Genomic DNA, 12,520 nt, shown 5'->3' with positions numbered 1-12,520 from the left:
TAGTAGTAGGCGAAAACAGTACGTGAAGGAAGTAGTACGTTCGAAACATCAGTATTCATAAAAGAGTAGGCGAGAAGTTCCCGGATGGCTTACTGCTTCCGCCCAGATTTTTGAGTGCTCAATGGATACTCTTCTATCCCAGGAGGCGACGCGAGATAGTGATGTGCGGATCGATACTAAAATATCGATATCTCCGATACCAGCTTTGTATGTTCTAGAATCGATTATCTTATCAAAATATCGATATTTCAGTAATTTGGAGCAAATATGTAGTTTATTGGAAATAGAAATACAGCGGAAAGTAACCACAATTACCCTCGTTTATCTGAATAATGCCAACTTAGTCGGAACTACTTGTTCTTCCGCCTGCTAAGTTATGAGCGTAATATGGCACTGTACAACTGCAGTGCTGCAGAGCACGCTAGCCACTCAGTCCGCTGGCACATGTTGTTCAGTCACGCTGTCAGTCCGGCGGATTGGATATGGCTGAACGCAAGCGAAGTTATGTGTGGAGCTACTTCACTTCCATAAACTCAAACGATGCGGTTTGTGACACGTGTAACAAAACAGTGAGGTACTGTGGTAATACCACAAACCTAATCAAACATCTACATATAAATCACAAGACAGAATATGACGACGTCATGACGAGGCGGTCAGAGGAGGAGGAAAGGAGAGGTGCAGGTGCTGCTAGGGCGAGACAGACATCGCTTTCAGAGTCCTTTGGTGCAGCAGGCAGGCACTATCCAGGTACAGACTAGGGAGAAAATGAGGCGATGTGGCTGTATTTTGGGGGCTTGGGTTTTAGTGACAATGATAAAACAACGGCAGTTCCCTGAATTCTTAAAACAAATTTGTTTTAGAACTTTGGTTATACATACAGTTTCTATTTTATAAAAAAAATGCTGTGACTCAAATTGAAATGGCTAGTACAATACATAATTAGAGAAGTACCATAATAACTTCATAATTGTCAGAACCCACATTTTGAAATTTCTATTTAACCATCAGTCAAAACAAATGAGACGAAGAATAATACAACTGAGTATTATTCTACTGATACAATATTATCTGTCTTCTTACCTATCAAATACTTTTCCTGGCAAACGTACTGTAAAGTCCAATGCAGCCTTGTCAAAGAAATTTAAATGATCTACTCTGCAGATTACCTTACCTAACTAAATCTGGGCCGGCTGAATTGATGTGCAATTATCTCAGGAACACATTTTACTAAAATAAAGTAAATAAATAAGTAATGAAATAATTAAATGACCAAAATGTCTGCAATAGTTCAGCTTGGAGTAAAATGTGTCCCTGAGATAATCGCACATCAATTCAGCCGGCCCAGATTTAGTTAGGTAAGGTCTTGATCTGCTTTCCGCACATACCTGTAGACTAAACACGTAATACGTGCACTCCGTCAGCGTTCTCACAGGTTTACGTTTTTAAAGCTTGCGCAGAGATTATATATACAGTACAGGTCAAAAGTTTGGAAACATTACTATTTTTAATGTTTTTAAAAGAAGAAGTTTCTTCTGCTCATCAAGCCTGCATTTATTTGATCAAAAATACAGAAAAAAATTTAATATTGTGATAAATTGGTTTTCAATTTATCATACTTTAAATTATCATTTATTTCTGTGATGCAAAGCTGAATTTTCAGGATCATTGCTCCAGTCTATCACATGATCCTCTAGAAATCATTCTAATATAATGATTCATTATCAAAGTTGGAAACAGTTCTGCTAGTATTTTTTCATAACCTGTGATACTTTTTTAGGATACTTTGATGAATGAAAAGTAAAAAAAAAAAAAAAAAAGAAGCAGCAAATGTTTTAAAAATAGAAATCTTTTGTAACAACAATATACACTACTGGTCAGTAATTTTTTTCTTTCTTTTTTTGAAATAAATCAATACTTTTATTCAGCAAGGATGTGTTAAATTGATAAAAAGTCATAGTAAAGTGTGTGTGAGCATTTCAGTTGTGTGTGTGAGCGTAATATTTTCAGTTGTATGTATGAGAGCGTTTCAGTTGTGTTTAAAAAAGCATTTCACTTGTATGTGTGTGAGCATTTCATTATAGTATGTGAATGAATTTGGTTTCATATGTGTATGTGAGAGGAAAAGTACATGTATATGCATGGTAATTCTGAATAATGTCCCTATAGGGGCACCAGGGTAAACTCTTTCCGTGAGCGCGCACTGCACTCACTCACTGTGTCGTGTTTTGGGTAGACATGGATCGAAAGTGTCACCTGTCTCTGCCAATGTAAACAAACAATGTTATCGACGCCTTCAAAGTAACGAAAGCTTGAGAACGCGTGGGCAGAATTGAGATATTGAGTTTCACTTCATTATTAATAATACTTAGTCATTTTCCAGTTTTTCAACCACGAGTGCAGTGGTGTAAACATGACACTAGTGCTTATATTTGTGTAGCGTACACTGCCAGAAAAAAGGGTACAGTAGGAGTCCATTTCTGTCCCCCAAGGTACAATATACACTAACGTACCCCATAGGGCTTATTATTGGACCTCAAGGTACATATATGTTTCCAAGCATTAAAAGGTACATATATGTACCGTTTTTTTTAAAGGTTAAGGTACTGTACAATATCAAGAGACAGCCTCTGCTAAGCCATTTTTTTTTTTTTTTTTTTGTAAAAGTTGTTGTTTAAAGGTTTTAATAATACCTTAATTATTTAAGGTAGATTTTAATTTATCACTATTAAGTAGCCTTGAAATAAAGGAAATAAAAGTTTTGTAAGTCAATTTGCTGATATTAAATCATCGAATCTCAACAATGGTGACAAACAGAATATTCAATTAGGAAAAGGAAATTACTTAGACAATTCAGATCATAATTTATTCATACCGCAATGCATGATGGGAGTCATGAATGAGTTTTGATGGGTGGCACCCAGAATGCACTGCAACATGCTTTATTATTGTCACCATTGTTGAGATTCACAGGCTGATTATTGATGTCAGTGTGTCAAAGTAATTTTCAAAGTATTTTGATCAGAACAACTTTTAAGAAATATTTTGGATTATGTTGAAAATCCTGAAAATCAATTGCTGTAGAATCACAAGGCTGCTGTAATCAACAAGGTAATCTCTCTAAATGAGATTTGTACTTCAGGTCAAATTATGATTATGTCAAAACATAACCAACACCACCTGATCAACTTTTCTCTTTGTTCATCTGAGAGTTATAACTCAGATACAGCAGCCAAACAAAATCTAAAGTTAATGATTTAAGGGTCAAGAGCCCAACTAAAGCAAACACTGATCACCATAATGGTGTCTTTAAAAATAGATTTTTCTCCTTCAGTGATTCTGCTTGTTAACATCAGGTGTCATCAATAATGGTCAATCATCACTCAATGAATTACTTAATGAGCTCATTAACTTAAACACTCAGTCTGGAGCAATATAAACTCCCAGGAGAGTATATTTAACACGGGAGTTTTTGCTGTTGGACCTCAAGGTACATATATGTACCTTTTTGAGGGTCAAAATGCATTAAAAGGTATATGTACCGTTTCTTTTAATGGTTAACTCGAGGAGGGGAAGAGGCACGGAAGTTAGGAAGAATCACAATTATGGCAGAGAAAGAGCAGTCAAAATTCCCAGTACCTGCATTCAGTCAGCGAAGGCAAAAAAGGAAGACAGTATTCGAAAAGGCTATGACCAAAAATTCTTTGGATAAAGCAAGAAGTCAGACGAGAGTCAATATCGGCGTCCTCATTAGAGCCAACAGTGCTTTCATCGTGGAAGCTCTTACCTGCAAAACACCGTATATGTTATGCATCTTACACGAAATTCACCCTCATCACAGTGTAACTGATGGTAATGGGAAAACGTGTATCAATGCAACCTGTTTTTAGCTTTGCCTTATGTTACTAGCTCTTTACCGAATCAAACTCAATATATTTTAAACTTTACCAGTATCTATATACTAGCTTGATAGTGAGTACTAACAGCCATGTTAATTGTTTATATTTATAATGATAAAGTTAGATATTTTATTACATGTGATTCTGATATCACTACATGCACTGCTCCTCTCCGCTCGGCGCTGGCAAACGCTGAGCGGTCGGCGTCGCGCGTTCATGTGTTTTGGGGGCGTGGCTTTGGAAGGAGACCAGAAGGGAGGGGGTGGGAGTGAATGGAAATAAGTAGCTGTGTTTATTGCGCTCTGAGAAGGACTACAGACACTCGATTTTTATACTCTCTTTTTCAGAGTACTTACATTTTAATTATGTATTGGTATATAAAGAAAGTTTAAAGGAACACTCCACCTCTGGAAAGATGAATGTGTATTTAAAATAGGTCATTTATGTAGAAGAAATGTGAAATTATTTTTGAATTTGGAGCTTTCTAGACTGAGAAAAGCCAGAAAATTTATTTTTGGCTTATGTGGATGAAAGACAACAACTCCCAGAATGCACTTGCTTCGCTGCCCAAGGCTAGGCTACGACTGAGTCTCCGTGACAAGTCTTTTGGGGATTTCGAGATCGCCCAAAATGTCCGGGATTCGGCTATGGCGTTCTACAGTCACCATTCATCATGTTTACTGTGGCGAGCAGTACGAGGCGGAGGGCCGCGGGAGAATGGCGCGAGGCCGGTGGCGTGATTACTGATGAGCGACACCTGTGAGGCACTGGTGTCATATCTCTCACGGAGGAGCGGGAATTTTCTTAGCAATGTTAAAACGCACATCAACCGATCATTTGTTTAGCGTTCATGTAAACACTACATTCAGATTCACCAATTGGAATGAATTCAGTTAGATTGAAACAAAAGGTAAGCATGTAAACGATGCAGAAAGCAAACGCCGAATCCCGGACATGTCCGGGAAAAAGAGTATGGTAACCCCTACTACTCAGCTTTCTTCGTCCATGTTTTCTGCAGGTTTCTGCCGGTGAAATCAAACGCACTGGCACTGATCTGTGATAGGTCTGTTAGCGCATTAGGTCCAACCCCCTATGGGCGGGTTTGAAAGGGTGGGAACTAGTGCTTGTAGTCTTAACAGAAATCCCCCCCTCTTACACTTCCTCCTACAATGACGCAAAATGACGATTTTTGCGTCATTGTAGGAGGAAGTGTAAAGAGGTAAATACAGATTTCTCTCATCTCAGGAAAAAATAAGAAAATGTTGCACAACCAGTCAATAGTATGACTGGGTTTCTAACATTGCAAAGCTTAATGCAAATGGGTGGAGTGTTCCTTTAAACAAATTTGGAATTTTATTTTTTAGAAAAGTATTAATTGTATACTGTATTATTTGTACTGTTTGTTGCTTGTATTATGATATATACAAGACATGTAATACTGTAAATAAAGAACCACTATATAACAATTATCTAATATAAACAGAAGTTAAATTAAATCATCTGTATTCATACAAAAAACACTCACCAGCTGATCAATTCGTTCATTGGCTCAGCCTCTACAAGTGCCCAAAATTTGCTGATAAATGCTGGGACACTATTACTGTTTCATCTCTCCTGTTAACATCATAACCTTTCTATGTCTTCTGTGAAGATAAATGTCACACTGCTGTAGACATTTGCCAAGTGTGAGGAGTCCCAGGCTGACCAGCACATGAACATATGGCGTTCCGACAGGCTCTTTAATGTAACTTTGCAGCACACACTCGTCTCATTGAACGTCTCACTCAATGTCTCACTCAACGTCTTATTTTTTCATTTTTTTTGCTATTTATTCCATTAAATTTAAGGCGTAGACGTCACGTAAATCACGTGTGGCAGTGAAGTGTAGTGTCAGACGTTACGCGTCATTCACGTGTAGCAGTGAAGTTGTTCATTGTTTTTTTCGCTAACACGTATTTAACACTCTACTCAACACGGCTCAGTGCAGTGTGCCAGCGGTTGCGATCGGTTCTTTAATACGACTTTGCAACATGCACTCGTCTCAATTAATGTGACGTCTGCGTCTGTATTTATATATAGGATATTATGGGCCTGTCCCAATACCTCCCCTTCCCCTAGATTTTTGCCCTAGCCCTTGTTTTTGCGCATTCTTGTGTAGGGTGTCCCAAAACTTTAGGGAGCAAGGGGGAGTGCTATTCTTGCCTTAAAATCAACCCTCAAAACATGAGGTGCGATGCAGACTTAAAACGAAGTGGGAGATGAATTATAAGTATATTTTTGCAAATAAGCATGTTACAATTTCAAAATATGTTGGAATATGTTAGTTTGATGCACATCCAACTGACTTGAGTTGAGTATTTCACAAAGCTATCGGACGATGTTCATGATATCTGCCGAGTGCTTCGAGAGAGTCTACCCATGAAATATACATCTGATCTAGGTAGTTAATCTAATTTTATTTTCGATTTCGGCTTCCAAGGATTATAAAAAAAAAGATATGCAAGGTAAAACTATTAATAACTAGCCGCGTTCGTCTAGCGCATCATCTTTCCCATCACAGCGCGCTGGCATTTCTCCACAAACTTAGGCTACGTCAGAATCAGCACTGAGCACAATCGATGATTGTTGTAAAATGCAGTGTCTGCCGTTTCTAAATTGCGGGACGTGTTTGATAGTAAAAAGAGCTATTAAAAGCACAATGATCCGCGGAAGAGATGCGGCGTTCCTATTGGAACGCCATATGAACAATTGCTGCTGCAACACACCCCATTGTTCCTCTATCCACCAGTCATCAACATGGCACCCTATAGTATACACAAGTCTTGCATGCATTTTACCTGCCTGTCTTACATAATCACTCACTTAAAATAAATGAACTTTTGCTATAGGAAAATATACTCTAATAAAGAGCTCAAACAAAGTCCCTTTCAAGGCTCAAATACCTGAATTTGTCTGATTATAATAAACAACAGCTAAATCATTTACGCATCTAAATTAATTAGACAAATTAATGTTGTTGTGGTTTAGCAGCATGGTTTTATTATATGCAATAAATTATAAATGTAAATTATATAATCATATAAATTATAAAATTTAGATTATTAAAAAAATATAAATTATAATAAATCAAACCCTTACAGTAACCAGTGAGTAACTTGATCTGGTATCTTCTACCCATTTTATGAAAAAGAAAAGAAAAGATAAAATAAATTTTAAACTAAATTTTAAATTTAATTTTTTTTTATTTAATTTAAATTAAATAAATTAAAATTAAACTAGATACATTTTATTTAATTTTATTTAATATTTTTTTTTTTTTAAACACCCAACAACAACAGAACCACAGCATCCTAAAATGTATAAAAATAAACTGCACAACCAGACAATTTAACAGGTTTCTATTTATTGTGTTAATGTTGAAGTAAATGCCTTGTGGAAACAGATCCATGTTGCACTTTTCTGTTTTAAAACAAAGAAATGCTCCTTTCGTTTTCACAGCAGTCTCAGTTCACCGTGAGAAACTAGTCATCTCCTGCAAATCCAAAAACAAAAAAATTACACAAGTATCACAATATGAGCTTCTCTTTACAGTTTTGATAAGATAAACGATATTAAAGAAAATAATGTGTTGTTGTTTTCCCCCAGTGTAATGTGTGTGTCCTACCTCTTATGTCTCCGCAATACGCCACACACTGCTTCCGGCTGTAGAAGTTGTTGCCATTGCCCTCGCAGCCTCCATATACGAAGGACACACACTTTCCCGCAGAAGAATCGAAGGCCCACCTGGGAATGTATACTTCACAAGGACCAGGCACTATAGGCAGTCTACAGGCATCTAGATGGACAAAATACACTATATATTAGGACCACACCAAGATGAAGTGTGTGCTGGGTCACTATGGGCCACTCAGCTGGGCCGTAATCCATCTTTGAGTCACACACACAAAAACAACGGACTCACACGCACACACACTCACATCATTGTGAGGACTTTCCATAGGTGAAATGAAACCTCACCCTACCCATCTCAGAAAACTTTCTGCATTTTTACATTTTTGATAAAACATTTAGTATGTTTAAGCCATTTTAATTATAAGGACTCAGGAAATGTCATCTTTAACCATGTTTATGCTGTAATACCAGTGTAATACCCATGTCATTATGCAAATTTGTGTCCTCATCAATCATATAAAGCACACACACACACACACACACACTCACCCTCAGTGCGACAGCTCTCCAGACACTCCTTTTTTGTCACAAAGTTGTTCTGGTTCCCCTCGCAGCCTCCATATACGAAGGACACACACTTTCCTGCAGAAGAGTCGAAGGCCCACCTGGTAAAGTCTGCTTTACAAGGACCAGTCTCTATAGGCAGTCTACAGGCATCTAGATGGACAAAATACACTATATATTAGGACCACACCAAGATGAAGTGTGTGCTGGGTCACTATGGGCCACTCAGCTGGGCCATAATCCATCTTTGAATCACACACACCCTCACACACCCGCTCACGCTCACGCTCTCTCAAGGTGAACGTCTGAACATCAGGGTTAGGCATTAAATATGTATATTGGGGGAAATATACAGTCGGTGCAGCCTCACTCTGACATGTTCAGGGTTACATTAGCTATAGGCTATTTAAATTTAGTTTAAGTTTTTATTTCTTTCCAGTTCGTAATTTTAGAGCTTCAACTTAAACTTATTGCAGTTTATTGCAAGGCAACATTTCTAATTTTCATAAATTTCAACAAATATTATAGGCCCATTTTATTTAGCCTAATTTCAGCTTTATTTCAGTTAACTTAAATGCTTAATGTTACAAATTATTTAGGCTAATGCCGGTCAGGGACACCATTAGGCCGCGAGTCACACGCTCAGACAGGCCACCCCATAAAAATAAAGTTTGATTTGCTACAAATTCACAGCTTTTGGGTCTTCTTTTCCTGACAGGCCATGTCATGATGATACATTAACATTTCAGCACTTCGTGAAGACAGTGACATTACTAGCCTAGTTCTGAGACAAATGGCTAACTCAATCCTGTATGTCACTCAATGAGTTGATTAACTCATCCCGTGCTGATATGGTTGATTATCTGAACGTGCTCCTCCCGAACTTTGTTATATATTATTTAAATATAATGAATGAATTTAAGGGATCGCATAAAGGGAAATTAAAGGGATAGTTCACTTTGAAATTAATTTTTGATATGTTTTAGCTTACCTCAAGGGCATCCAAGATGTAGGTGTCTTTGTTTCCGCAGTAGTTTCAATTTTGATATTTTTAGGTCAAACCGTTCTTGTCTGTCAGTCATATAATGCAGGTCGATGGTCACTGGCTCAAAACACAAGCACAGAGTCCAAATTAAAACAATTCCCCATCGTCCAAATGAAACAATTCCCCATCATAAGTACACATTGATGGCCTAAGACACGAAACGAGCGGTTTGTGTGAGAAAACGAACAGTATTTATATCGTTGGCTACGGTTTCGTTCCAATGAACTGCCGTAGCCAAGGCGACATCTATGTATATATCTATACCCGCCCGCGCCGTCAGATCATTTGGACGTGTGCTGTTTTCAAGAGATAACAACGATATAAATACTGTTCGTTTTCTCACACAAACCGCTCGTTTCGTGTCTTAGGCCATCAATGTGATGGGGAATTGTTTAATTTGGACGATGGGGAATTGTTTTAATTTGGACTCTGTGCTTGTGTTTTGAGCCAGTGACCATCGACCTGCATTATATGACTGACAGACAAGAACGGTTTGACCTAAAAATATCAAAATTGAAACTACTGCGGAAACAAAGACACCTACATCTTGGATGCCCTTGAGGTAAGCTAAAACATATCAAAAATTAATTTCAAAGTGAACTATCCCTTTAAGGGATATTTATGCGCAAATGAGCTGGGCATTTATGTGATCCCTAATCTCCGTTAGACATCTGAAATTATTTGACTCAACAGACATTTTTCTGGTCTCTGATAATGGGAGGGGCGAGCCAGACTACATCCCGCCGGATCTTAAGCTAGACCTTTTTATTTTATTTTATTCATTCATTTTATTTTTTTCTTGAACAATATGCTATAAACACACACTGACCTCCTCGAGCTTTTATTTTGGCACTTCCGGTTACCGGAATTGTGAATTTGCATATTAGGTAAATATTTAGTTTCACCCGAAACATTTAGATTCAACATTCACATTTAGATCTAACATTTAGATTTACATTTAGATTTAGCATTTAGGTGTAACATTTAATATTTAGATTTAAGTTAACTATTTAAAATATCATTGACAAATATTGTTGTAAATGTGCTAAAAAGTGACTGTCAGTTTTTTAAACACTGTTTGAAGTTAAATGTGTCAAAATGTTGATTTTATTTATTTTCAGCGTGAGCCGCTTTACAAACGGCGCCCCATATCTACCTCTACATCCTTTCAAACCATTCATAAGAACACACACAAATACATGCATATGATGTACTGTGTACAGTATGTGTAATGTTACATGTAAATGTACTGAAATGAATCCCGTTAACAGTAACGTTATTGTTATGAACATAGTTATTCCACTCAGGAACCATATCTCAAGTTACATTTCAACTAACCACACTGTTAGCGTAGCCTAATGCAGTCTCTCCTTCATTTATTTACAGAAATTTGCTGCAAATGGTCGTTGCTGTAACTATTCTATTACATGGGAGCACCCCATTTCCCTCCAAAATTAAAAACTGTATTAATGCTGTGTTTCTGCTACTCCCCAGAAAAAAAATGCTATCATATGCAAGTCATTTAAGTGTCAACGTAATAATCAATACATTAGGCGTCAATATTTACCGATAATTGCTGCAAATAGCTGCTGCTGTCCGCCCCGCTTAAAATCATTGGCAACGCGGAATTGTTTGGAACTATGTAGAGCAGGGGTGTCCAAACTCGGTCCTGGAGGGCCACTGTCCTGCAGAGTTTAGCTCCAACCCCAATTTAACACACCTGAACCAGATAATCAAGTCCTAGTAAGATCTTGATTATCTGGTTCAGGTGTGTTTAATTGGGGTTGGAGCTAAACTCTGCAGGACAGTGGCCCTCCAGGACCGAGTTTGGACACCCCTGATGTAGAGCTACATGAACCACGTGGCGGCGAGATCACAGGGCTGTTTACACCTGGCCACTTCATGCGTTTTCTCAGATGGGATAGCTATCCGATCAAGAAAAGACCAGGGGTAAATGCCCTCCGAAACGGATTTGAATCCGATCACTCAAACCACTTCAGGAGGAGATCTGAGACTCATTCCAGACGAAACTGGACACGTGTAAATGCATCTGGTTGTTGAAACCACATAGCCTATGTAAATTTTACTCCTCCCAAAAATGCTAAAAAAATTAACGTGTGATAGCGTTTTATAGGCTATATGTAATGTTATAGCCAGATATGATGACGCTACTGGAACACGCATCACAGTTAAGAAGCTGAGCATCTCTTCATTAAGCCAACGTGCAACTAAATCAAAGTGAAAGTAAGACGCTTAACACACAATCATCATCATTAAAAGTAAAGAAACGAAATGATCTTACCACTGTTGCCGCTCTCTCTTATTGCGGTCTTTGATTTTGAAATTAGCTGATGATCAATAAAATGCAGCTCATATCTGTTGCTTTCGGTGACGTGCACTCCATTAAATCTGCATATAGCGCGGGAATTGAAGATCGGATTTAAATCCGTTTCGCAAAAACACATTTATGTGACCAGGTGTAAATGGAATCGTTTTGATAAATCAGATAGCTATCCGATCTGAGAAAACGCATGAAGTGGCCAGGTGTAAACTGTCGCAACTCTCATATTGAACGGCTCTGGGCACCGCATACCCACTGCACAGTGTGAAACAGGCGTCAACCCTTCCAATATAAAAGTCTTCTCTATTAACTGACTATTCTTCTTCTTCTTTCAGGTTTTAATGGCAGTTGGCAACTCTATTGACTGACTCAGATAATATTACAATTTATTTATTTACAAAGTTCATCTTTCACTGGTCACCTGTTCTATTGTTCATGCATTTCTTCAGGCTGCGTAATGAAGTTAAAGAACATGGATCTCACCTGTGGTTCCTGGAGCAGCTTCTGTTGTGCTCAAGCATCCAGACAGACACAATAACACAGCGCAGTACACTCGAGCTGTCATCCTCTCCAATTACGATTATACAATGAACTGCTGGAAAATCATACTTGTCTCAGGATGAAAGCATATTTAAGTTAGCGCTCAACCAATGGCGTGAGTTTGGGGCGGGATGATCTGTTTTGGAGAACAATAGAACACGTCCGCATGTTTTAAAAAGTTCCAATGAGGTCAGAGAGTTATGATGCAAGACAAGCTCCAGGCTATGATGCCAATCGGGAGAGCTCTAGGCTATATGAATATGATGCCAAACGGGTTTTTTTTTTCTTCCAGAATACACAAACTAGTTTTCAATGGTCTCAAAGAAGTATAATACTTTTCCTATACACCAGGGGTGGGGAACGTTGATCCTGGAGGGCCACTGTCCTGCAGAGTTTAGCTCCAACCCTAATCAAACACACCTGAAGTTAATCAATGTCTTCAGGATTACTAAAGTTGCA

General features: G+C 38.1%; 1 protein-coding gene across 1 annotated transcript in view; it reads right to left on the bottom strand.

Moving 5' to 3' along the window:
• The window catches only part of LOC311277086 (carboxypeptidase inhibitor SmCI-like), a 103,360-nt gene extending 91,227 nt beyond the window's left edge, over positions 1-12,133 (bottom strand). The window contains exons 1-2 of the mRNA XM_084387232.1: positions 12,005-12,133; positions 8,121-8,288 (exon numbers count right to left, since the gene is read on the bottom strand). Of these exons, the coding sequence (XP_084243358.1) occupies positions 8,121-8,288; positions 12,005-12,086 (250 nt within the window). The 5' untranslated portion in view covers positions 12,087-12,133. The remainder of the gene's footprint in view (positions 1-8,120; positions 8,289-12,004) is intronic.
• Positions 12,134-12,520: the final 387 nt, after the last annotated feature.

Source organism: Rutilus rutilus (assembly GCF_951802725.1).
Source record: "Rutilus rutilus genome assembly, chromosome: 18".
Taxonomy (NCBI): domain Eukaryota; kingdom Metazoa; phylum Chordata; class Actinopteri; order Cypriniformes; family Leuciscidae; genus Rutilus; species Rutilus rutilus.
The sequence above is the reverse complement of the archived record's forward strand: the minus strand, read 5'-3'. Positions and strand labels throughout refer to the sequence as shown.